The sequence below is a fragment of the Vicugna pacos genome, chromosome 24 (genome assembly GCF_048564905.1).
Source record: "Vicugna pacos chromosome 24, VicPac4, whole genome shotgun sequence".
NCBI lineage: Eukaryota > Metazoa > Chordata > Mammalia > Artiodactyla > Camelidae > Vicugna > Vicugna pacos.
In genome coordinates this window covers 27,436,025-27,462,448 of record NC_133010.1, presented here as the reverse complement: position 1 = coordinate 27,462,448, position 26,424 = coordinate 27,436,025, and the positions used below count along the sequence as shown (strand labels likewise).

Genomic DNA, 26,424 nt, shown 5'->3' with positions numbered 1-26,424 from the left:
GCCCGGTAGCGCCCAGGGGGACCCCAAGCAGGCACGATCGGCCCTGGACGGCCCCGCCGGTGGCAGTCGAGCGCGGCGCGGAGGGACCGAACGCATCAGATCCCCGCCGGGTTACCTCGGTCACCTGCCGGCCACCCGCGCGCCCTCCCGGGTCCGCGCGGCCCGGAAGGGGAGCGGGCTTGGGGCGGCCGGGCCGCGGATCTCGGGGTCTTGGAGGGGCGCTGACGCTGCGGGAGGGGTGGCGGCCGCCCTCGAAGGGCTCCGGCGGAGGCTCACCCGCGTGCGGTCCGGACGCGGCGCGCGGCTCCCTCACAGCCCGAGCGGGACTGGGTCTGGGCGTGCGCTCCCGCGGCCCCGCGCCGCCTCCGGCTCCGGGCGGGCGAGGCCTCGCGCAGGATCATGCATATTCTATCAGGGGGAGGGTCTGTGCCGGGCTCGGGCACCCCGCCTTCCCGTTCCTGTTCTAGACGTTTCCAGCGCCCCCACGCCGCCTCCCGCAGCCTCTTGCCGTGCCTCCCGCCCCCGGCTCTCCTCTGCCGCGCTCCGAGCAGCTTCGCTACTTTTCTGGAAGATGCTGTGGCCTTGAGCCTGGCACCTAAGCGGGAACCAAGGCGGGCGGCTGCCCGGTTCCCACTTGTTGCGCCGGCGCTCTGCCTTCCCGCTGCCCGACGCGGGAGGAGGGCAGCAGGCGGGCCTGGGGGTCGTCTCCGGGTGCGTTGCTAATGCAAGTATCGGGTCTTCAGGCTGGGGGGCTCTGGCACCTTGCGCCGTGTCTTCGCGTGGCTTCGCTCAGCTCTGCCGCCCAGTCCCCACGTCCCTCCAGCCCCACGATGTCCCCTTGCTTTCAGTGCGGCCTGGCTTCTTTCATGGACAGCGGGCTTCGCTGGCGGTCTCCGCGCTCCGCCGCCCTGGGACCCGTGGGCCTCGCCCGGGTCCCCTCTCCCTTCCCCTCCCGATTCTTGGTACAAAACACGTTCAACCCTGTCCCCTTTAACACCGACGGCCCCTCCTGCCCACCGGCTCCAAGTGCAAACCGGGATCTGCCTTCGCCTGTCCGTCCTCACCTCCAGTTCACACTCCAGCCCCTGGCACCGGGCCCAGTCTCCTCACTGAAAATACTCTCACCGGGGTTAGCGACCTCCAGGGGTCGAACTTCCGTGACGTGTGGCCTTTACCTTTGACTCAGTGGAGCTGGCTCTGACCCTCCCGGAGACCCCAGGTCCTCTGACTTTGATCACAAGGCCCTCTGAATTTCCTGCTCACCCTTCACCCAGAGGAGGGGCCTCAGACGCAGCACAGCTTTTGTCCCCTTAGGCTCCCCCAGGGAGCTGACTGCACCTTCACCCGCAGCACACCCAGCTGACTAGTCCGACCGCGGCAGGCCTCCAGGCCGGCCCACCCGACTGTCCATCGCTGTCCCCAGGCACACCTCCCAGGATCTCCAGCTCAACGGCCAAGTCCTGAGCTCAGCCCCATGCCCACCCCCATGCCCACCCCCACACTCCAATCTGCTCCTTTCTCTGGGAATAAGGCCCCTGGTTTTCCAAACCAGAATGTGGGGCGCATTCCTGACTCCTTTCCTTCTCGCAGACCCAGACAGTTACCCTGTTCCTTTGGGTCTGTTTCCTGAACATCGTTCCTGTTCTTTCCTCCCCATCTGCCATTTCACAGTCACTCACCCAACTTGGATGTGGGCAGGGGCCTCCTGCTCACTTATTCTCGTGCACTGCACTGGTGCCACACTGACCACACAAATCTGGCCACGTCACTGCCTCCACCACCTCCAAGCCCCAGCTGCCATCCATGAGTCAGTGGAAGCTCCGCAGCTTCAGACCCTGTGTCTTTCCTCTTCCCAGGGCTCCCCCAGCCCCCTTCTGACCACATGCACTCCCTGAACACCCGAGTCCATTGCTTGGGTGCCCAGTTGACTCTGTCTGGGAGATGTGCGGCCCCTTCTCCACTTGGCCAACTCCCCATTGCCCTTCCAGCCTCGCAGCTGCCTCCACAGGGTCAGGCCCCCTTCTCTGTGCTCCCTTGTCTCACCAGCACCTTACGTCGTAATGGTTTGTTTACTGCTCTTTCAAAATGCCACGGGACTCCGGGTTCGGTGAGGGCCAGGGCTGAGTCCCCACCGCACCTGTGCCTAGTTCAGTGCCTGGCCCAGGGGAGATGCCTCGTGAATCTTTAAGGCGTGGATGAATGAGTTCATGAGAGCCAAATCTGACTCCTCCTGCAGTGCCAGTTCTCGTGAAAGGAATTTCACCATCAGATTTTAAATTCATAAACTACTTGTCCAGTTTAGTACTATATCAAAATAAGAATACTCTTTAAAGGGAACCCATAACCTTAAAAATATAGCAAAACGTTTTCACTTGTTCAAATTTAGGAGCTAGGGTTAAAACAACTTTTTATATGTGTAATTTTATAGAGGTTAGATAAACAGATATGACAGAAATGCCATAATATACATGGGAAGTTAATATATCAATAACATAGTAATAATCCTTTGGGTTTGCACTCTAAAATCGTTTCTACGAGTTATTCAGTGATTGTTGGCGCTGGACTAAATCCTTTCCATGGAACAATTTATTAGTATTTGCAATAACCCTAAAAGGAATGGTTGTGACCATTATTCTGTAGAACATTCGAGGGTAAGAGGTGTGTCTGGCAGCCTCGCTGCAGCGCCTGCACTACACGTCTTGCAGTGTGTTCCCCAGAACACTGCTAACCAGTCTAAAATGTAAGGGCAACAGGTTCATACACGATGCAACACTTCTGATGAGAAATGCAAAGCCCATCTTTACAAAGTCTGTTATCAGGTAGGAGTTCAAGGCACTTAAAAAAAAAAAAACCAAAACACCTAGTCACCTGGCCTCTTCCTTGGACCGGGGAAACAGATCCTCATTCGAGTTTTGAACCCTGGGATCAGAATCCAGAGCCCCCGCTGGTTCACCTGGGGCGCGGGAGCGGCGCTGCTGGGGAGCTCAGGGAGCAGCCTGGAGCCGGCAGGCATCGGTCGCTAGGCAACGGCAGCGCAGCATCAGCACCCGCGCGCAGCAGCGCACGCCCACCAGCGGAGATGAAGGCCGCTGTGCAGCGAGGCGCCGGCATGGGGGGCGGCCTGGTGGGGAGATGCTGTCGGGGGGAGGCCCTGGGTGGCCAGGAGGACTGGGAACGCGCGGAGCTTGGGGCCAAAGGGCAAAAGTAAAACAAAGTGATGTTTTCCTGCCTCTAGTTGACGTTAGGACAGGGTATCTCGGAAGTCTTACTGCATTTGAGAGTTTAGTTACTGAAACTCCTCCTATACTTAGTTTTGTGAATTCTGGGTGATTTTGACATTTATTTTTGTTTTGGTCGCTCTAACTGACCTTGGCAAATGTCGAAGAGATGGCACCCGTTCCCTGGTTAGCTGCACACACGTCCCCGACAGCGACGAGAGCAAAATTTGCCTCCCGTCCTAAGGAGGCTCCACACAGAAATCTGAGTAACAACAAGATGAAAACACCCAAAGACACTGTTTCATGCCACAAAAGGCCTGGATCCAGGATGTGCTGAGGTAGTCTGAAGTGACCAGAGTGCTGTGTATCACAAAGGAGCCGATCGACTAAATTGAATAAAAAAAAATCAGTATTTTAAAAGTTAACAGCTGGTCTATCATGTTACACTTCCGAGGTTACTAAAGGTTAAAACGGCACTCTAAGACATCCTGAGCAGGTACGTGGAAAGATTTAAAAGAGGAGAAACGAAGTGTGGGCGAGGGAACAGGCACCGAGGGTGCCGGACCCTGAAAGCTGCAGCGCATTTTGCAAACAAGCCGCGGGGCACGTGCCACGTTCGCCTTTGTGCCCCTCGACACCTGGCAGCTGTTGTCCCTCTGTCCTTTCTCAGTGTCTTGGAAGTAGTCCGTGTGGGTTATTTTCATTCTCAGCAGCGGAGCTCGCTCCCCGGCCTCGTCACAGCGCACTTAAAAAAAATCTCGCGGTCTAAACAGCGAGGACTGCGGTGCAGCACAGGAACTCGACTCCGTGTCTTGTAATGAGTTGCAATGGAAAAGAATCAGAAAATGTACGTCCACATGTATACATGTATGTACATGTATAACTGAATCGCTTCGCTGTACACCTGAAACGAACATTGTAAACCAACTACACTTCCATTAAAATAAAAAAAAATTCTTGGGGCCAGTTGCTTACATTATTTATCAGAAAAAGAGGAAAACATTTTCAGCGTTTCCTTTCTGCACACCTTCATCGTGACCGTGGTGGAAGAGAGCGAGCCTTCTCTCAGGTGGCTGCAGGGTACTTGTTTTGATGCTTAGGAGTCAGCTGACTTCAATTCCTTGTTTACAAACATGCAGTTATAGTTTCTTACCAGCAGGCGGCAACGTGGAGCCGGGACAAAAGGAGGCTCCAAGGACGCTGGAAACCAGGCGTTCTCATCGTTTATTCACCGTAAAGCATTTTTTGAATCCTACACACACACAGCCTTGAGATTACAAGGATGAATTCAACCTTGTCCCGGATCTCCAGCAGTTTAGTCTCTGGTAAGAGGGGCCGACACGCAATCAAACCCTCAGGATTCTGTGGGGATCACAGTGGGAGCACAGAGGGCATGTGGGGCCAACTATAAAAGTGAAGGGAAATGTCCCTTCCTTTCCCGGAGTGACCTGTGCTAACCTCTGCAAGTCACTCTTCGCCTTATTTTTAAAAGGCGCTGAAAGGTGTTCTCTCTCCAGAGGCTCTGACCATCACAACAGCCAGAGGTCATTCCCATTTTGCAGATCAGGCTGTGGGTCTGAAGGTCCCCCAGGAGCCCGAAAGGAGTGGAGCCCTGTCTGATCTCAAAGCCTGAGCCATTCCAGGAGGAACTCGAAGGCCCTGACAGGTGGAAGAAACCGCACCATTCTCTCCTCCAAAAGGAATGATCAAACAAGCCCACCTCCTTTCTAACTCCGGCAGATTAATCTGCATATAATGACTGATGAATTAATTAACTCTTTGCTCAGTTGCCTTAGCAACTGGTTTCTTTTAGAATTTGGCTGAGTTACAGAGCCTAAAGCGAAAGTATTCCTTGTGATAGGATGTCAGCTTGTGTATGAAATTAAACAGAACATGAACTCCTCTGATCACAGGTGGGAACTGTGTTCCTTTCTCTGCAAAGTTGGAATGGCTCTTCCTGAAGCTGGCAGGCTGTTGAACAGGATGACAGCCCAGTGTCTGTATTTGCCGTTTGTGGTTTGTTTATTTTGGCTTTAAACAGGAACTATTTGATGAACTTAAACTACAGGTAAATTAAAGACTGACATTCAAAAGGGAGATTCTGAGTGCAGACAAACCCCAAACCACCGGCTGTATGAGTGACAGGACAGAGTGGATGGAGAGATGTATCGAGGGGTTGCTGAGAACCAGGATTTTCAGGAGGGAGACAATGTACAAATACGAATGGGGAAAGGCAAGAAGCCCGTGGGGCGGACGGGGGGTTGCAGCAATCGTTATTCCTATAGTATGTACCTACGTGTTTGTGATTATGTGCACCTGTGTGTGTGTGTGTGTGCGCGCGCACATACAGACATCACCTCATTCTGTCTCTCAAAAGACCCAGACATGAGACACACTAGCATCAGTGAGCGCACCCAGTGCCCGGATGTGGTCCTCAGTATCACCTACCACCAAAGGAGCCACGGTGCCTCCGAGCAGCAGCAGATCCCAGGGTGCGGGTGGGTGTGGGGGGCACCACGAGATAAACCTGGGATGTGGTTAAACCAGAAAGTAGAAAACCGCTTTAAAATATTGGTGGCAGGTCATGAGAACACAAGAGCCAGACTGAAGGAGCTTTCATCTGGTCAAATCTGGGATGATTTCAGCACCAAAATACTTAAGTACAGTAGTCACTTTTTTTAAAATTTTATTTTCTATTTTTAGGGGGGAGGTAGTTAGGTTTGCTTGTTTTGACTTATTTTTGGAGGAGGTTCTGGGGATTGAACCCACGACCTTGCGTATGCTCAGCATGCACTTTGCCACCTGAGCTATACCCTCCCCGCCCCAGCAGTGACTTCTAAGCCACTGCAAAGTACAGGCGTACCACTTGTCCACGCCGGCAACAAGCAGGTAAGTAAGTCAAGGGGTGGGGGGAGGGAACAACCATCAGTCACCCCGAAACAAGAACCACTCTCACCCAGTTCTTCCGTCCCTTGCCTTCCTCCTTGCTGCCTATTTGGGCCGTTTACGTGGAGTTTATCGTCGGTCTCCCCGAGGCTTTATGGGCCGCACGTCTGGTGTCCCCCAAGGAGTCTGGACTCACACTCTCAGGCTGTGGGTTCTGCTAAGGATTATTCTTTATCCCGAGGACGCGGGAAGTCAGAGTTGTCAGAAGCAGGGCAGTGCCGGGGAGTGTTACGGGGGAACTGACCACGTGGGGGTCAGGAAGCCTGTGTCTGCTCCAGGACAGAGGTGGTGGTCACAGCAGTGCAGGGTGGACAGGTGCCCGACCTGTCCCGGGATGCACAGAATCACCCGTGGGCACAAGTCCTCGTGGGCTTGGAGGTTCTCTAACACCAACACTTACTCCTAGAAGAGAAAAAAAGGACCACACAGAGGAGGGGCCGCTTTCACTGCCACTGGAGAATGCTGCCGCGTGCAGGTGTGTGCAGGTAAGGGCCTCGCCAGCGGGGCGCCCCTCCGGGCCCAGCTCCGCCACCGGCGGGGCACCTGTCACTTTCACCTCTCGCCCAGCACCACCATTCACACCTAGGAGCACAGTACAAGCTGGTTTCCCGACTCAACCCCCGGGGGGGTCCATGGGGACCGAGGGTCCGGGCACAGCGCCGCCGGTCAACTCCGAGGCTGCACCACCTGGCGGCCCCCGGAGGAACGACCGGCCGAGAGCGGCTCCCGAGCCTCCCGACGCCCTGGGTCCCGCGGGGCTGGTACCCACCCACCGGCTCCGCATCCCTCCCCGCGGCTTTTCTCTCCCTTTCTGTTCGCTATTTCTCGTACGTCAGCTAATCAGAGAACAGAAAGCGCCTACTTCAAAATTCTCAGCATCCCCTGCCCATTTCCTCCCTCCGTCTTCCCAAGGCCCCTCGCTCTTTTCCACCCCTCCCCATGTCCCTGTAATTCTGTTACTGCTGATAAATCGTCGCGTTCATCGTCCATCATCCGGTTCTGCTGACTCAACAGTGCCGTTGATAAAAAGGTGTTTCAAGTATACCGACGTCTTAAGTTGTTTAGAAAATTACACACGTTCCCCCTAAGTTTGTAAATGTTGGTAAGATGTGTATTTACAAACTTGGAATTAAAACTCTTGACATTGCTAAACTACAAGGCAATTACAATGATAAAAACAGAGGCAAAACCGACACTGTTCATTACTGAACAGATATCCTGAAGGTTAGGACAGACGTATGGTTACGAACAGAAGCCTCTGGCATCCAGAATAGTTGAGAAATTACAACACAATAATAGAAAGACAAATAACCCAATTAAAAAAGGAGCAAAGTATCTGAATAGACCTTTCTCCGAGGAAGATACACAAGTGGCCAGTCAGCACACGGAGAGACACTCCACAGCAGTCACCAGGGAAATGCGAGTCAAAAGCAGAGTGGATACCATTTCACACCCACTAGGGTGGCTGTGACAAAAAATAAAAGAGAGACAGTAACAAGTGTTGACGAGGATGTGGAAAAATCAGAACCCTCACATGTTACTGGTGGAAGTGAAAAACCACCTAGCTGCTTTTGGACAACAGTCCGCTGGTTCCTCAGAAAGTTAAACATTGAGTTACCATATGATCCAGCAATTCCACTACAGATGCATGCTCAAGAGAAGCGAAAACACATGTCCAGACGGTAGCTTGCACGTGAACATTCATGGCAGCACTATTCATAATAGCTAAAAGGTGGAAACATCCCAAGTGTCCACCAACTGAACGAATGTAAATAAAATGTGGCCATTCCATACAGTGAACTATTATTTGTCCTTAAAAAATGAAGTACTGACCCACATCACATGGATGGAAACACCGTGCTAAGTGGAAGGAGCCAGGCATATAAGACTACATATGTATGACTATTTATGTGAAATGTCCAGAACAATTCCATAAAGTCAGAAGACAGATTAGTGGCTGTCAGGGGTGGGGAGGGATGCAGCGAGGAGTCACTGCTAACAGGTGGGGGGCTTCCTTCTGGAAAGATGAAAACGTTCTGGACTTAGGTAGTGGTGATGGTTCCACAACCCTGTGACTACACTAAAAACCTACCAAGTTGTACAGTTTTTTACAAAGGCGAACTTCATGGTCCATGAATTATATTTCATTGAAGAAATAAAGAACAGAAGGCAATCTTTCTGGGTTGGGATTTCCATGTTCTCATCTCTGTTTTGTCAAAGATAACTGCCCATTTATTTCATGCCAGACTTGGTCAAGTGGTCCAGGGAGACAGAGGTGAATCAGTGTGGACATGACCCTCGTAGGATGTAGTCTGATCACGGACTTCAACTTCTGGATGTCTACAGGTAAAAAGGGGTTCTAAGGTAAACACAAGGTCCTGCTGTACAGCACAGGGAACCATGTTCAATACCTTGTAATAACCTAAAATGAAAAAGAACATGAAAAGAAATATATGTATATACGTATGACTGAATCACTGTGCTGTGCACCCGAAATTAACAACATTGCAAACTGAGTACACTTCAATAAAAAAAAAAGGCATTTTAAGGGAGTTACACATAAAATGAGTGGAGACCAGGGGCAGCTGTGATGGAACAGGTGGCGGTGTCTGGTGGTGGCTCCTGGGAAAAGGAGTGTTTACAGAAAGGGTGGGGGGGACGAAAACCTGAGCCTCACTTATTTTTATGATTTTGTGTAGCTGCTGGTCCCAGAGGAGCCCCTCAAAAGTCCCACATTCCGGCTGTCCCTTTAGGTGACACCTGGGCTTTGCCCCGTCACCGTGAGTAAGTTCCTGGGCAGGAGAACACGCCAGTGGAGACCGCAAACAGAAACGGACTGCAGCTCGCCGATGCGGACATCCAGATCTGACCGCAAGCTGCGGTCACCAGCCCCAGGGCCGGTCTCTCTCTGTGGCCACCGGCCCAGGGGCTCAGGGAATAAGACCACTCCCTCCAGCAACGGGCCCAGCCAGCCGGACAATAACCCCTCTGATGCTTGGCCCAGCGTGTCCACGACCTGGCTGGTAACTGACGGCTTCCCCGAGTTTCACCCCCGCCTCCAACTTACGCCCAACCAGAGGAGGGCAAATGATGCCCCCGTCCCAGCCAGACAGGATGCCCCAAACCCAGTGAGCCCGCCTGCAGCCTCCCATAAGTCAGCGGCCTCCACGAAGGGCCTTGGCCTGTTCCTTTCCGTGGTCTTCGCTGATTTCCATGCAGGGCCAGCTGAAGGCTCCCCTTTCCCCTAAAAGCTTTCCCACCAGGTCGGGGGACCGTGGCCGATGCCCCGGATAGCCAGTCTCCGCCCCTCTTTGGGTGGTCCTCGGTTGCCCGCTGCGCTCGCAGAAGGAGCTGCACGTGTGTGCGCGCGGTGGACGCTCGTGGCTGATAATTGCTCCTGGTGGGCGTGAAGGCCGAGGTCTTCGTGTTCCGCAGCCGCCCACGCGCAGGTCCACGGCCGCCGCCGAGACCTGGGGTGCAGGCCTGGCCCCTCCTCTGAGCTCTCATCTCTCGGCCCCGCCCTGGGAGGCGGCTTCAGGTGGGATGCAGGGAAGAGGACAGGGGGCCGGAGGCTCTGACAGGCAGCTTGCGGTCGCCGTGGAAAGTCCGTCCACCTCGCGGATGCGCTCCCGGAGCCCGACCAGGCGCAGCTGCGTTCGCCCCCCACCCCCAGCTCCACCTGGCACCGGGCGGCACACTTGTTACGATGGAGGAATAATCACGGCACCATCACGCCACGTCCTGAGTTTATGCCAGGGCTCACTCTGGGTGCTGGACCATCTGCGGGGTGTGGACAAATGTGTAATGACGTGTACCCAACACAGCAGGGTCACACAGAATTTCCCCTGCCCTACAATTCCTCTGTGCCTGGCCGCCCTCAGTGAGGGGATTTTAAAATAATTAAAAGTGGGACAATTTTCACATCACCCTAAATACGATGAGAGTTATTGTTTCAGCTAAAAGGGTCTAATTCTCTTTTTTTCCCTTCTTTTTTCAGTAAAAGAGCTCATTTCATTTTGAAACCAACCAACCAATAAAAAAAAAAAAAACCAACCAACCCAACCCTAAGTATTAATACATTTAGGTATGAGGTAAATTATTCTGGGTGCTGTGAGGCACAATTTTTTTCTTTTTTGAGTTTTGTTAAATTTAACGGAGGCACTGGGGATGGAACCCAGGACCTCGTGCACGCTAAGCATGCGCTCCACCCCCTCCCCGCTCCTGGTGGTCACTTCCAGTGTCCTGAGCTGATCTTAGACCTTGGTCATTGGGTCTCACCATTGAAGGTGCTTATGCTTGTAAACTTCACAGCCTGAGTTAGCTAGAGGATTTGCTGAATCTTTCGGGTCTTGGCTCCACTGAAAAATCTGCTTGCCGTTGAAGAATTTCACCCTAAATTACAAACGTGTCTGATAGTGTCAACAGGAAGTTACCGTGTGGAGGGCCCGAGGTTGGGTCCACACATCTGAGTGCTTGAACAGCAGACTCGCACCAGTGCCCAACAAGCCAGTGCCTCACGAAATTGGGTAATCCCTGTCCCAGCCTCTCACCTGTCACCAGAGGAGGCGACACCATCATAGCTGTGAAGTGTCATTCATGTCCTTCCAAACTGCTTCCACGAGATCCAGTTTGAAAGGTGTGGCCACAGCTGCTCTGTCCTCTTACAGCCCAAGTCGCTCCCAAAACAGGCCCCACGACAGCCCCACGTTTCCGCATCCTTTTCAGGTGTCAGGCTCCTGCCCCTGCCGCTCCGTGACCTGGGATCTGCTGGATTCTTTTCCCTCATCATCCTGGAGCTCCCATCTTCCCGAGACCCCCTCCCACCCCGGCGTCTCCCAGCTCCCTTGTTCTTCCTTTCTTCCTCTTCTGGAAGGCTGGGGCCTGCGTCCTTTCTGCCCCAGGCCCCCTTCTCTTCTCATTCTGCACGGTCCCCGGGGTGGCTGCCCACTTGCCTAGGACCCATTCCCGGTGGCTTCCACTGCTCAGCAAGTTCCCCGAGCTCTGGACCCATGGGGGACACCACCTGCTTCACAGACGAGCCCACTGGACTCTCCTGGCATCTGGTCCCCAGCAGGCCCCAGGGCGGTCACTGCTCTCTCCTCACATCACAGCCTCTTCCTCTTCGATGCCTTGCTTTGGGGGGTGCCATCACCATTCCACCTCGGCTGGAAAACCGAGAGTTCACGAGACTCCTCCCCTCCACCCCTGCCCTGCTCACTTCCTCCTCCGTGTCTTCTGCCTGGACCTTTGCCGCTGTCTCCAGCTGGCCCTACAGCCAACCACCAGCTCTGGCAGTGACACCGGGGTGCCTGGGTCCGTGACAGTGTAGCCATGGGGCCTGGAACGGGATTCGCCTTTTAAGGCTGTGTGATCTCATGTCACCCCCTGAGTTTACAATTCAGAGTCCTGGTATCACGGAAAGGAGTGTTCAGCAGAAGTCAGGGACCACGCTGACTCGCTGAGGGCTTACCACGTGCTGAACTCTGCACTGGGCAAGTTCCATCCCTTCTTCCAATTCGTTTCACTTAATCCTCTCTAAGCGTGTGGCTACCAGATTATTACTGGTGATGGAGACAAGCTCAGAGAGGCTTACCCAGGGCCATGTAGCCACTAAATGGGGGTCCTGGGACTTCAAGTAAGGCCTGTTTGACGCCAATGTTTATAACCACCAAACTCCTTCTGCATCTTTTAGTGGGTCATAAGTACACCCCCAAGTTTTCAGAGTATTCATAAAATTACTGTCCATTCCAGTGACACACTGAACTACCAGGGGTTGACATCCAGCTTGAGCCCCTTTTCAGGGCTAGTAATAACCATCCTTACGAACAAATGGTTTGCAAGTTGCTCTGGACGGAACTATGTCCCCTTGAAGTTCATATGTTGAAGACTTCTTCCCTGGTGGACTGCACTTGGAGATAGGGACTTTAGGAGGCAATTAAGGTTAAGTGAAGCCATAAGGGGGGGCCCTGTAGGGTTGCTAACCTCATAAGATGAGAAACACAGCCCAGAGCTTTCTCTTTTCACTGTGCGAGGAAACATCAGGAGGGGGCTGGCCAGCCAGGAAGAGGGCTCTCCACTGACACCAAACACTGCGGGGCCTCGGCCTTGGATGCTCCAGCCTCTGGAATGTCTGTTGTTCAAGCCAGGCAGCCCGTGGGGACCTGTCACCGCAGGCTGGACAGAGACACCGATTGAGGAGTGCACCTTCGACAGAGTTCACAGGTCAAAGAACAGCCTGGATTCCTGGGATGAAACTCGCCTCCTGGCAAACAATGGCAGCTCGGAGTCCACAAGGTTGCAGGTGACAGATGACACACTACAACGAGGAGAAGGTGTCCCCGAAACGCCACGCTGCTCTGCACCCTCCTCTGAGGCGGTGAGCAAGTGTGTGTGTGAGTTTGGAAAAGCTAAGGCACAGCTGAAGCATGTGGCGTTTCTCCTGACTTTAAAAGCCACGGCACCCTGGGAGGCGGGGGCAAGATGGAGGCTCTGGGGAGCACACACAGCTCACGTGACCGCCTGACTCGAGCACCGCCGTCCTGGACACTGTACGCAGTACCATTAATTAAGGAAAAAAAGGACACTTATCTGAAAAAAAAAAGTGATCAAAACCCCCCAGGTGGAGAACATTCTGGTTTCCTGTGATGGATCAAAACCCCCCAGGTGGAGAACATTCTGTTTCCTGTGATGGATCAAAACCCCCCAGGTGGAGAACATTCTGGTTTCCTGTGACGGCACAACGTACGTCCACTCAGAGGCACTGGGTGGAGGTCACTCCAGAGTTCCGTTTCCACCAACGGCCAGATACAAGGGAAAGGCGGCAACTGTCCCAGACAGATCGCTTCCTTCTCGAAAGACATATTCCTGGCGGAGAAGTACCAAACACACAGGAAAACAGCAGGAAATAACTGAAGAAAGCAAAAAGCAGGAATCCTACCCACAGCTGGCCATTTCTGAGTTGAACCATTACCTGGAAAAAGCAGCTATCAAACGAATCATTTTCCAACCAAAATGTGCTGAATGGGAACTGACAGTGCTGGCTGTATGTGTTCACAGGTTAAATCTTTTGAACCCGCGCCCAGTCTTGTCAACTGTGCTTTTGCTGGTGTTGGCCTGGGGCTGCCACCCCTGGGGTCCAGCGTCCGGCCTGAGGAAGTGTCCCTGTGGCTTGGGAGACATGCCAGGTGAGACCTGGAGGTCCCAGGTGAGGCTTGGTGGCCCGTGGATGGTACCAGGCAAGCAGATTGTGTCTTATTAATTTGAGCCAATTGTTAACGTAAGGTGGTTTCAGAGGAAAATGGGCATCTCCCTCTTATTCTGGAAATCCAAGACCTGGCCACACTGGGCCTCCATTCTCACAAGACAATAGCTGGATGAAGTGAGGAAGCAGCTGCCCGTTAGATGGACATCTGGTCTGGACCGAAGGCCTACCTGGTACAACAGTCTGGGCTGCACTGTTGATGCCACTGGTTGGAAGACACGGGGCACTTTCCGCTGAGCCTGTGAGTCATGGGACTCAACGTCACATCAGATGTTACACTGGACACAAGCTGCATCACGCTGTGACGGTGTCTTTAAAGGGACAGTCTTGAACGTGTGTTTTGAGAAACTGCTCACTGTTCCAGTCTTCAGATCTTACCTCTCAGGACCTTTTCACAGAATCATGTTTAAAAAGCTTTATATAAAATATCAAGCTCTTCTGCTTCACAGATCCTTTTAGACATTTCTGTCCAGCCGCACGATTACATTAAGACAACATCATGCTGCCAGAACTCTAGACCTAATTTATTTTTCTCTTATTTCTTGAGAGCACAATTCTTTGTAACAGAAATTTGGCTGGAGTAATTTCTAATTGATTTTCTTCCAGAAAAATATGTGGCTTGGGGATAGACTTTGAGCACCTGTATCTCTGAAACCTATGTTCCCCTCACACAGACACAGCGGTTAACGAGGTATGAAGTTCTAGGATTGCCAGCCCGTATTTTCATACCTCTGGAAACACTGCTCTGTCCTGTTCCAGGCGCTGGCATCGTGGGTCAGGTCTCTGCTTCTGACGTGTCCTCTTCCCTTTCAGGTAACCGGTTCCTTGATTTATGTATTTTTTGTTCTTTGTTTCTCAGGAAAAATGTCTCATTACGGTAGAATTCAGACCTTTCACCAGGATACAGCAGCTAGGCCTGTGCTGCTTCCGTTACTCATTGTCGTAACGGTGAGCCCTTCCAAACTGAAGTATAGTTGGTTTAAAATGTGTTAACTTCTGGTGCACAGCATAGTGATTCCCTTACACATATACATATATATAGACTCCTCCTCACATCTTTTCCATTACAGGTGACTACAAGGGGCTGAATACAGCTCGCTGCGCTCCACAGTATAAACTTGTTTACCTCCTTTATATATAGTAGTTAGTACCTGCAAATCCTGAACTCCCAGTGCATCCCTTCCCACCCTCTCTCCCCCTCTGGTAACCGTAAGTTTGTTTTCTATGTCCGTGAATCTGTTCCTGTTTTGCAAATAAGTTCACTTGTGTCATTTTAAAAGATTCCACGTATAAATGAGGCCATATGGCATTTTTCCTTTCGTTTTCTGGCTTACTTGGTATGATAATCTCTGGGTCCATCCATGTTGCTGCAAATGGCATGATTTTATTCTTTTTTATGGCTGAGTTGTATTCCATTGTATAAATATACCACAACTTTTTCATCCAGTCATCTGTCCACGGGCACTGTGGTTGCATCCACGTCTTGGCTATTGCAAACAGTGCAGCCATGAACATTGGGGTGCATGTATTTACAATGGTCTCATTCATTTATAAGCAGGGATCTTCCTCCATTCGTGGACAGGGCTCTTTGGGCACAGCAGGGCACAGAACTCAGTAACTTCTTTTTTATTGTTGTTTGCGGGGAAGGGGGAGGTAATTAGGTTTACTTATTTTATTACTGTTTTATTTATTTATTTTTAACATTTTTGAGTTATAGTCAGTTTACAATATTGTGTCAAATTCCAGTGTAGAGCGCAATTTCTCAGTCCTACACGAAAATGCATATATTCACTGTCACATTCGTTTTCACCGTGAGCTACCACAAGATCTGGGATATACCTCCCTGTGCTGTACCGTGTAAGCTTGTTTATCTATTCTGCATATACCAGTCGGTATCTACAAATTTCGAACTCCCGTTCTGGGGGTGGGAAGGGATTTTTTTATTGTAATGGAGGGCCTGGGGCCTGAACCCAGGACCTCGTGCATGCGAAGCATGCGCTCTACCCCTGAGCTCTACCCTCCCCCCTGTTCTGTTTAATACCTCACAAAATTGGGTTAAGAGTCCACCTTTCTGGGGGGGGCTTCAACTTGAAAAGCAAGCGAGTAGCGTCGGGAACCTCTCAGGGAGACCGCTCCGAGACAGCGGCGGCAGGGCCCGCAGGCCGCACTGCAGCGCCGGCTGCCGCCGCGCACCGGCCCGCGCGCACGTGGCGCAGGCGGATGGCTCCGCGCGGCGCGCAGCGCCTTCTCCTCACAGGACAAGCCCCACCCACCCCGACCCCGATTTCCCGCGCTCGCGAAACGAGGCGCGCGCAGCCTGAGGAGAGGGGGCGAGGCTCAGCCGCGCCCCGGGCCGCACGCTGTGGGAGCGAACCCACGGAGGCCGCGCTCACAGGGAGCCTCGTCAGTCAGGCCTGAGTGAGCGAGCGGCCCGAGCGCCAGGTGCGGAAAGGCGCGTCATCCCGGGCGGGCGGCGCGGCCGCGGCCCAGTCACCCCAGGGAGCGCCTTCAGGGTAAGAAGCGCTCCGGAGCCCCGTGCGCCCGGCCCCGCGACCCCTGCACCCCAGTTCCACGCCCCGCTTCGGTGCTCCCGGCCGCGCGCCCCCTCGCCTGGCTCGGCGCCCCCCCCCCGCGCCCTCTTCTCGTGCGCCTGGCCCCGCCCCCATGCACCTCCAGTCCCGCGCCCCTGCACCCCAGTTCCGTGCGCCCGGCCCCGCGCCCCTGCATCCCGGTTCCGCGGCCCTGAACCCCAGTTCCTCGCCCCCCGCCCCCTGCACCCCAATTCCACGCCCCCTCGCCCCGCTTCGGTGCTCCCGGCCGCTCGCCCCCTCAACCTGGCTCGGCGCCCCCCTCGCCCTGTTCTCGTGGGCCTGGCCCCGCCCCCATGCACCCCCGGTCCCGCTCTCCTGCACCCCAGTTCCGTGCGCCCCGCCCCGCGACCCCCGCACCCCGGTTCCGCGCACCCCGCACCCACCGAGCAGCAGCAGCCGGTGCGTCCGCCGCAGGTCGCGCTTCTGCTCGCGGAGCCGCCGGTCGATGCTCCTGCTGACCCGCCGGGCCTCGCGCTCCTCCGCGAGCAGCCGTTCCGTGTACCGCCGCCCCTCCTGCGGCGGGTCTCGCGCTGCCCCTGCTCCCGCTGGGGTCCGGGTCAGGGGCGGGTCCGGGGTCGGGTCCGGGCCGGACCGCTCGCCCTCCGCTGGCGGCTCCGGGTCCCCGAAGAGCAGCGGCCGGAGGCTGTAGCACAGACCCATGTGGGCGCGGGACGCGGGCGCGGGCGCGGGGCTCAGGCCGGGGCCCCCGCCGACGGGCGGGAGGGGGCTGCACGGGGACCCGGCGCGGCGCTGCGGCCCGCGGGCTTTGGGGCAGGGGTGCGGCGGGCCCCCGACCCCTCAACGCCCCCGAGGGCCATTCTGCGCTCTCCGCTGCTGCAGGGGGCGGCGGCCGCCTCGGCCGGAGATCACCTGACCGCGCGGACCTCCGGCCGGACGGACCTCCGCGGCTCGTCCCCCAGTACAGTAAGTACCGCCGCCCCGCCCGCCTCCTTACCGTAAATACCGCCGCCCGGCCCCGGTGCCGTAAGTCCCGCCTTCTGCTCTCTTACTGTAAACACCGCCGCTCGGCCAGGCCCCCTCTACCGTAAGTACCGCCGCCCAGCCGTGCGCGCAGTTGTGTACAGTGTGGCAGGGGTTGTGCCCGGAGCTATTTTTTTTATTTTTACATTTTTTATTGAGTTACAGTCAATTTACAGTGTTGTGTCAATTTCCAGTGTAGAGCGCAATTTTTCTGTTACACATGAACATACATATATTCATTGTCAACATTTTTTTTCTGCTGTGAGCTACCACAAGATCTTGTACATATTTCCCTGTGCTGTATGTTTATCTATTCTACATATGCCTGTCAGTATCTACAAATTTTGAACTCCCAGTCTATCCCTTCCCACCCCCCGCCCCCTTGGCAACCACAAGTTTGTATTCTATGCCTGTGAGTCTGTTTCTGTTTTGTATTCATGTTTTTTTTTTAGACTCCACATATGAACGATCTCATATGGTATTTTTCTTTCTCTTTCTTGCTTACTTCACTTAGAATGACATTCTCCAGGGACATCCATGTTGCTGCAAATGGCGTTATGTTGTCATTTTTATGGCTGAATAGTATTCCATTATATAAATATACCGTATCTTCTTTACCCAGTCATCTGTTGATGGACATTTAGGCTGTTTCCATGCCTTGGCTATTGTAAGTAGTGCTGCTGTGAACATTGGGGTGCAGGTGTCATCCTGAAGTAGGGTTCCTTCTGGATATATGCCCAGGAGCGGGATTCCTGGGTCATATGGTAAGTCTCTTCCTAGTCTTTTGAGGAATCTCCATACTGTTTTCCACAGTGGCTACACCAAACTGCATTCCCCCAGCAGTGCAGGAGGGTTCCCTTTTCTCTACAGCATCTCCAACATTTGTCATTTGTGGATTTTTGAATGATGGCCATTGTGGCTGCTGTGAGGTGATACCTCATCGTAGTTTTGATTTGCATTTCTCTGATAATTAGTGATATTGAGCATGTTTTCATGTACCTATTGGTCATTTGTATTTCTTCATTGGAGAATTACTTGTTTAGATCTTCTGCCCATTTTTGGATTGACTTTTTTTTTCTTATTAAGTTGTATGAGCTGCTTACATATTCTGGAGATCAAGCCTTTGTCAGTTTCATGTTTTGCAAATATTTTCTCCCATTCTGTAGGTTGTCGTTTTGTTTTGCTTTGTTTATGGTTTCCTTTGCTGTGCAAAAAGCTTGTCAGTTTAGTTAGGTCCCACTTGTTTGTTCTTGCTTTTATTTCTACTGCTTGGGTAGACTGCCCTAGGAGAGCATTGCTGAGATGTTTGTGAGATAATGTTTTGCCTATGTTTTCTTCTAGGAGGTTTATCCTGTCTTGTCTTACGTTTAAGTCTTTGATCCATTTTGAGTTTATTTTTGTGTGTGGAGTGACTAATGTTTAACATCTACTATCAGACTCTTAACTTCCCATGGCTCTTTTCCTTTGGTTCTTGTTCAGACATTTATGGCTATAACCTACATTGATCTGAAAATATAAGACCATCCTGTCCTTGTTGCGTGGGGACCCATTTTTCCTTGCCTCTGTGAGGATATCAGTGAGAATATTTTGACATTTTCTCATTCTTGAATTTATTTCCTCCAGGTTTCTTTCCATGTGTTTGTTTCATTCTGTCTCTTTGCCTTCGAATTATCTGGCCATCCTTTGAACTCAGAGCATGTTGAAAGCCCTGTGCGCGGGGGCATGACTGCTCCACACCCTTGTCTTCCCTGCAGTGTGATGTGGCCCCAGCTGAGTATCTGTGGGCCGCTTATCTTGGGTGTTCAGATTCTCCAGAGAAGTTGCCTCCATGTTTTTGCCCAGAGGGTCTCAGCCGGAGCCTGGGCCCCTGCTTCTGACAACTGAGTTGAGGGGCTCATAGTTCAGGGCACAAACTTTGTTAATCCCTCTGTTTTTAGTAACATAATCTGTCTCCTCCAGAGAACCTGGCTCTGGGTCTCTGCCAGTCCGGGTGAGGGGCCGCTGTGCACCTTGTGGAGTCGGGGAGGGGACTTTACGGCTTCACTGTGATCCCCATTTCTGGGTCTCTCCGTCTGTGGTGTCTGATATATTCCTGTGTGGTTGGGAGTCCAGGGACGGATTTAGGTCCCCCTTCTGGGACATCGCGCCTGCACTGCTCTCCTAGGATACAACTCTTGGGCCTGTGATGGCTGTTCCAATAGATCCATCTACTTTCTGGCTTCCAAAATCTGGTTCGTTTTCCTCTCCCCTGCAATCTTTTTCTTTTTAGGTTTATTTCAGTCTGGTGGGGGTCTGCTAAGCAGCCTTGGTCAGCTTTGAAGCACACACCAAAAGGAAGAGGTGTCAGCCATTCCTTCTGTGTCTCTCGGATCACAAACTCTGCATCTAGTGTTCTCATGTAAAGGAGGCCCAATTGTGCCCCGCCCTTCCAAGAAGAGACTGCTGTCTCGGGAATGATAGTCAAAACAGGACGGCCCCCTTTGGTACCAAAACCTGTGAAGTGGCAGAGGCAATCCAGGCTGGCTTTTGTCTTGACGACAGACTCACTGCCGGAGGGCTAGTTGGGTTTATCCAGAAATAGCACAATCGCCTGGCTGTAAATCAGATTTACGGAGCCAAGATCTTAGGCCCTCGCACGGCTCTGTGCGCGGTGGTTACCACGGATGCCGCCTCCAGCGGGCATTTACTGGTGGCGGCTCCGTAAGCTCTGGAATCGGGCACCAGTGGTGGGGTGGGGGAGCAGGGGGGGCGTGAAGTCGTTTTCTACCCTCCAGATAGTCCTCAAGGCTCCTTCTTTGTATGAGAACCTGTTAAGTCTCAGACTGTGCTTTGCAGCTGACCGGGAAGCTGCAAAGAAAGGAACAGCAGCCTCATCTTCTCGCGGCCAGACCTGCAGACGTTTCACCGTCCATCCATTTCCTGTCTTTCCTGTGGGTGTCTCTGCCCCCATCAGAGGCTGCCCCACTTCCGTCATTCCCTCTTGCTCTCAAGCATTTGCTTTCCCTGCAGGCATCTCGCCTCTTTCTATGGAAATGTTCCCCGGAGGAGCTCCGGGCCAGGTCCCTCTTCAAGCCCCTTCCCCTGGCACCTGCGGTGACCCTTGTCCAGGCAGCAGGGGCCTGGGTGCCGCTGCACCCGCCAGGCATGTCTGTGTCACCTTCGAACTCAGCTACCTGTGGCACGGCTCTCAGAATTTGTCTCGTTTGTGACCACGAGCTCCTGATTTTCCTTCCTTTTGACCTGCCTCCCCTCACCCTACTCTGTGTTCCTCGCTCCTTTTGCTGAGTCCCCGGGCTCAGCCCTCACTCCCTTCCCAGGTCGTGGTTAAAACCCTCCCAGCATGTCAATGAGCCCTGAGTTCCAGGTTCCTGTGTTTAATGAATGGCGAGGCATCTCCACTTGGAAGTTCAGCAGTCATCTCACGTTAACATGTGCAGGTGGCATTTGGACTCCTCCCACCAAGATGATTCCTTTTTCTCTCTTCCCCGACTCGGGTAAGGAGACCCATCACCTGCTTGAGACAGAAGCCTAGGGAGCCTCCTCCGTCCCCCTTCCGATGCTCCCCATCAGCCAGTGCCCAAGTGCTGTCGCACTTTCCGTCTGCGTCTCCGTCTGTCCCCTCGGTCTCCACCCTGGGCCCAGCGATTACTTTCTCTCACTCTGTTTGTCTTCTTATTTTTTGTTTTTCTGCAGGAGCCTAAATATCTGCTTCCACTACAAACACAAAGTGGCTGCAGGGATCTTTTAACAGCGCAAACCCACTGATCTCACTTGGTTCCGCATCAGCCTTCAGTGGTTTGTATTTGGAGGGAGGCCCCCACCTCGCTGCTGTGGCTGGTGCCCCGCACGGTCTGCTTTCTGCTCCCCCGTCTCTCCTGCTTCCCCACAACCTGCATGCTTTCTGCGCCTTAAACACCTCACTCCTTCCTGCCTCAGGGCCTTCGCAGCTGCTCTCTTCTCTGCCCAGAAAGCTCTCCCAGGCGGCCTCGCTACAAGGCTGATGGACTGGAGTCAGGAACAGGTGCTAAGTGAAGGCTCCCTGGGGGTGCGAAGCTAGTTTTTCTAAGTCACTGTATTCCCTGTGTCTAGCACAGCGAATGAGTGAGCTGAAGTTATTTTGACCATGGTCCCGAGGGAAGAGGAGGGGCAGAGTGCTGACACGCATCAGGAAGGAAGCGGGAAGCCCCCACCCCGTCTTACCTCCCATCCCAGAGTGGACTGTCCGAGCCTGGGGAAGGACAGACAGATGAGGAAGAAAGTGTACCCTGCCTCCTGGGTGGGATGGTGGGGCTTCAGCGAGACCCAGAGGGAGAGAATCAGGAGGTCATGCTGCAGTTTGGAAACGGGGCCACAGGCAACTTGTGTGATGGGAACGTAGCAGGCAGGTCAGGCCGCGGGATCAGGTGGCGTGCATGAGGAAGTCTGATGGCGACTCTGGACTAGGGGCCGCCACACCAGTGTCACGGCGTCACCCGTGTTCACAGTAACATAAAAAAACCCCGAGAGTGAGGTTGGGAAGTGGTGGAGGCTGGAGCTGGCCCTCCCGGTGCCCCGTCCACACCCTGTTCAGTGACATCACGCTGGGGGTTTGTGACGGCTGCGGTGGGCGTATCTACATCATGGAACTAGCAAATGCTAGAAACCAGGATTTTCTCCTCTTCTTTGGTTGCTGGTAGATGCAGCCGGTGTTCCAGGTTCTTGTCCCGTCCCAGAAAGAACTCTGAGACAAGACCTGGTGGTTAAGAAAAGGTAAAATGAGAATTTATTAAAGGATGGGTAGGGCACTCTCAGGGGAGAGCGGGCAGGCTCAGGTGGGCAGCTGCCCGGAGTTTCTTTGGCAAGTTAGCTACACAGGGTGTAAAAATGAATGGGCGGAATGTTCACTGGGGAGGGAAAGGCTTGGGTCGCATTCCCTGATTATCATCCCAACTCCACCTTCCCAAAGAGAGGAGGGAGTTTTGTCCTTATTTAGACTAGATCGAAAGTGTCATGGTGTCGGTGCGTGATGGGGACTTCTGATCTGCAAGGCTAATTTTGTTGAAATGAGGGCATAATGAGTAAAAGGTTACATTCAGACACTGGAAATTCCTGCCTCTTCTCACCTTTCTTTGCTCTTGTCCAGGCCACTTGTCATCCCAAAACGCATGATTCCTTATCAGCCCCAAGGTTCCTGCTTTTCTCTCTCTGCCCAGGGACCCCTGCTGCTCACGTGGTGTGTGGTTTCCTGCATTTGGCCTGGGCCCCTCCTTTCTGCCCAGTTCCTGCCGTTTGGCCTGTGTCCCCCTTTCTCTGCTCACATCTAGCTGTCTGCCTGCGCTAACACTTTTCCCTGGAGATCCCAGTTTACCAGTACACACCTGGAAGCAGACCTCCAAGGGACTGGGGAATTCATTCCATCTGGGGGAAACGAGGTCTCTAAACAGCAATTTGGTGGGGTTGTAGGAAAACATGTTACTCCTTACAGGCACGGGTTTTGGGGATAGCAATTTCTTTCCCTTTTTTTCATGCTGGAAATTGTCTTGGGTGGGATTCCCTGGAAGCAGACCCCAGGACAGAGGTTTGGATGCAAGTGGTTTGTTAGGGAAGTTCTCCTGGGACAGACTGGTTAGCAGGTGGGGAAGGCAGGTTAGGAGGAGACAGGCCTGAAGGGACTTCAGGCAATGTCTCGGCTTCGGCCCCTCCCGGGGACCCCAGAGGAGTGATGCCAGGCAGTCCTGGTTCTGCCTTGCTGGCTAGGGGCCTGATCCCAGGGCCTTAACTTCCCAGGCACCTCCAGCTCTCAGCACATCTAGTCCCAGCTGCTCCTGCAGCACAAAGGTTCTCTTCTGAAGCAGGTGGCAGAAGAGAAAGCCGGGGGCAGGTTTATGTCCTGAGAATCACAGCAGAGCAGCGCTAGGAGAGACCGGGAGGTGAGACTCACTTCTTCACACGCCTTGGTTCTTGGGCCATTATCATCACTAGTCTGCAAGGTCCCCATCTCCTGTTGTTTCCCTGCTTTGTCCTCAACGCCCCCCCGTCCACACCTCCTCAGACACCCAGGCTAACCTGCTGGGTGGAGATCAGTACGAGTTACAATGCGCAAGCATGTGGCACGTTGGAAGATCACTAGTTTACCTAAAGGACCTGTGTGTGTGTGTGTTGGGGGTGGTCTGCGGTACTTCAGGCAGGCTGAGTTTTCCGGAGGCACTGGCCTGGAGGGTGAAGGAGCACAGTGAGGACACTCGTCCGCCCCCAGAGGGCTCGCGCAGAGCCAGGCTTGGACATCTCGGTGGGGCTGCAGGACAGCAGGTGTGGCCACACTCAGGTGGCTCCCACGAGCAGAGCTGAGCATCCACTGGATCTGGGCAGGCCGGGGGGACCGCCAGCAGGGCTCTCCGTGGATGCCAGGTGGGGCTTACCAGCCTGCGAGCCCCAGTGCCCTCTGCTGCAGGGAAGCGGGGTTGGGAGGAGGTTTGGGGGCATCCCCGCCTTGGGTATCTCAGCACTCCTGCCCAAGTGGCAGAACGGTCCCAGGAATCAAGTCAGACCCCGGGGGCAGCTAGAGAGGCCGAGGCCTGGGGCCCACAGATGCTCATCTCATTCCCAGCATCCTGGTTCCCACGAGTGGCTGGTGGCAAGTCAGACTCAGAACAAGGGGGTGGCCGTGTGGGAGCCGGGTTCTGCTGGTCAGGAGGTCCGGCCCTGCCTCGATGGGGGGCTGAGCTCTCTGCTCCTGGGCCCTGATGCCCACGCTGGGGGGGGGGTGGGCTCCCGCTGGCCCGTTCTTGTTGCAGGGCCCCCTCCCCTGTGATGCCTGGCTGGGTCGGGACTTTAAATGACCCACGTCCAAGTCCAGACTTGGTATCAAGGAGATCGGCCAGTTTCTGTTTTGATATGTGGCGTGCAGATGCAGGAGCTGTGGGGTGGCTGGGGCGCGGGGGCCAGGGGAGGGCAGTCTGCGGAGAGAAGAGAACATGACAGATCTGGGGAGGAGCACAGGTCAGCGCCTGGGACGCCGACGGCCTTTCAGGGCTGGGTTCCCGGCCTTTTCCCAGGCCCAGCTGTGACGGTGGCTTTGGGGTCGGGCGTGACAGCCCTCGTTTTGGCCTCTCCCACGTCTCCATTTCGGGACACCCTTCTCAGCCTTCAGGAGCGCCTCCTAGACCTTCCTAGGTCGGGTGAGCACCCTTCTATGTTCCTCCACCAGACTGGGAGCGTCCCAAAGGGGTGCGTCTGGATTCCCCCGTGGCCTCTCGTGTGTACCAAGAGCTCAAGCAGAGGGCTCGGCAGAACATGTGACGCCAGTGCCATCCCAGGACAAGGACAAGACGGCCTCATCACTTTTGACAATGAGATGCTCATTGATGCCTTTAGCAGAAGACAGTGTTGGCCGCAGCTCGGTTGGGGAGCCCAAAGGCAGTGGATTAAAGAGTGGTGGTGGTGGTGGGGAATGTTTAAGGAAACAGGAGAGAACTGGGCAGAGTTTTCAAGACATTTGGTTGTGAGAAGAAGATGGTGTAGCTCGGGGTGAGGGTGGAGGCTGAGTGACGTGGGGACGGGCAGGGCCATTGTCTGGCAGGGGAGAGCATGTCCACCCAGCCTCCAGTTCCGACTGTGCAAAATTTGAAATGATAAATCTCTGGACATTGAGTCCTGATGACATGACATTGGCAGTGTTGGTGGTTGAGGCAGAAGGGGACGGTGGGCCCCGGCCTAGACCTCAGACCAGTCTTTCGGGGGGATCCCCAGCCAGAACAGTGGTCTGTAACATCATGTTCTTTCTAACAAAGTTTTGTGTGATCCCAAGCTTTTGACAAGGTATTTCCACGTGTCCTTAAAATGCCTCTCTGATGGAGACAGTCACCAGCACTCGGCACCACCGGGAAGTTCTGGGACGTGGGCTGGTTCTGGGTGCAGCTCTGGAGCCCAGGAAGCCAAGCGAAGATGCTGGTGGAGGTTTGGGGCTGGTCCAGCACGGGCTGGGACAGGGGCGGTTCTGAACCAGTGGCAGTTGCTTGGAAGCCGTTGAGGGGCGGGGCAGCAGTTGGAGCTCCAGGCAGTTAGAGGGGGCTGGTTCCACAGAAGCCCAGCCCCAGCACCCAGGCGCTGCTGGCCACACGCTGGGCGTCGGCAGAGGGAAACGCAGGCCAAGGGCCACCCATGCCTTCTCGCTCTTTGTGCTTTAAAATTTCCCAGCCCAGGGTTTGCTGTGGCCACGTCCTGAGAAGTGCAGGGCTGGGGGGGCCAGACCGTTCCTGCCAAGGTGGCAGGTGTGTAGGGGGTCCTGCCCTGAGGAGGGGTTAAGGACCAAGGCCTGGAAAGGCGGTGCAACCTGCTGCAGGCTGGCCCCTGCCCCGAGGGCACCACTGAGCCTCCCTCAGCACCTTTCTGGGGATATCCTGTTGGACTTGGCACTGATGTTGGCTTCTGGTCCCCGTGCCCCTGGCCAGACCAAGGGACGAGCAGGGAAGGGCTTCAAACCCATGGACTCCCCGGGACCCCCCGCATCTCTCGGGTGGGGTGCCCCTCCTTCCTGACTCCCACTGACCCCCACGAAGCAGCTAGAGTGAACCGAACAAGAAGCTGTCGCAGCTCCACCCTGGCCCTGCCTCTGCAGCCCTGTCCCCGCCCCCCCGTCCCGGCTGCCATCCGGCTGCAGGCCTCCCAGCTTCTCCCTTCTTCTAGGGGTCTGACGTGCCCCCGCCTCCTGTAACTCACTCCCAGCCCTTGTTCCACGTAGGGTGCTCATTTTCTCAGGGCATCCCCGGGGGAGGGGGCGCCTCAGCCCACACTTGGCACCGGGCAGGCCTGTGCTGGGTCATGGCCTGGGGTCTCTCTTGCAGCTGCCCCGTGTGCGGCCAGAAGGGGGACCCCGCTGGCTGGTTGGTCCCGGCTTGGACGTCTGGGTAGCTTGATTCATGCACTTGTACATTCATGAACGTACAGCATCTCAGTCCAGGTTTGGAGAGTGCAGGCGTTTCTCACGCTGGCCGGGCGACAGCTGCATCACCTGCGGACAGCCAGCTCTTTCCCACTGTGTTCTCTGCTGCACCAGGTCCCCCCCACCCCCGCGACAAGACTTTTACTCCCAAACTTGCCCCGATTTCTCTAACTCTGAGTTGTTCTCAGGACTCGTTTTGAGGTGTTAACTTGACTGTCTTCCTTTTACTGACAGTTATGTCTGTGAGTTTCTCCATGTCTGTCTGCCCCAACCGCTTTACGTGCTAAAAGGATAAAGGCTCTGGAGTTTGTCTTTTTCACTGAGCCTTGCAAGCCCCTGAATGAAACTTCAGTAAAACCTTCTCAACTTGATTTGCCTTATGAAAAACAAATGAGAATATGTGATTCCCACTAGAATGTAAGAGGGGGTGAGTGTTGGAGGGCAGAGGTTTTTTTTAAACTGTTTTCATCATTCTTGTCTCCTTGGAGACTGGCACGTTAGTAAACG

The 26,424-nt window shown here is 54.2% G+C and overlaps 1 protein-coding gene and 1 long non-coding RNA gene across 6 annotated transcripts in view; one reads left to right on the top strand and one right to left on the bottom strand.

Annotated features, from left to right (window-relative positions):
* GNAL (G protein subunit alpha L) overlaps positions 1-16,940 on the bottom strand; it is a 69,028-nt gene extending 52,088 nt beyond the window's left edge. For 2 of the 5 annotated variants that reach the window (XM_072949281.1, XM_072949282.1), the window contains exon 1: positions 116-342. Coding sequence is in view for 1 of the 5 variants with exons in the window: in XM_072949280.1 (XP_072805381.1) it covers positions 16,400-16,676 (277 nt within the window). In the remaining 4 variants the exon portion in view is untranslated. Of the gene's footprint in view, positions 1-115; positions 386-16,399 lie in introns of those variants that run through there. The other 3 variants (XM_072949280.1, XM_072949284.1, XM_072949283.1) reach the window with 3 other exon arrangements.
* A 4,430-nt stretch (positions 16,941-21,370) lies between these two features.
* The window catches only part of LOC116285323 (uncharacterized), a 177,629-nt gene continuing 172,575 nt past the window's right edge, over positions 21,371-26,424 (top strand). Inside the window, exon 1 of the long non-coding RNA XR_012063941.1 lies at positions 21,371-21,746. This is a non-coding gene — a long non-coding RNA (uncharacterized lncRNA). The remainder of the gene's footprint in view (positions 21,747-26,424) is intronic.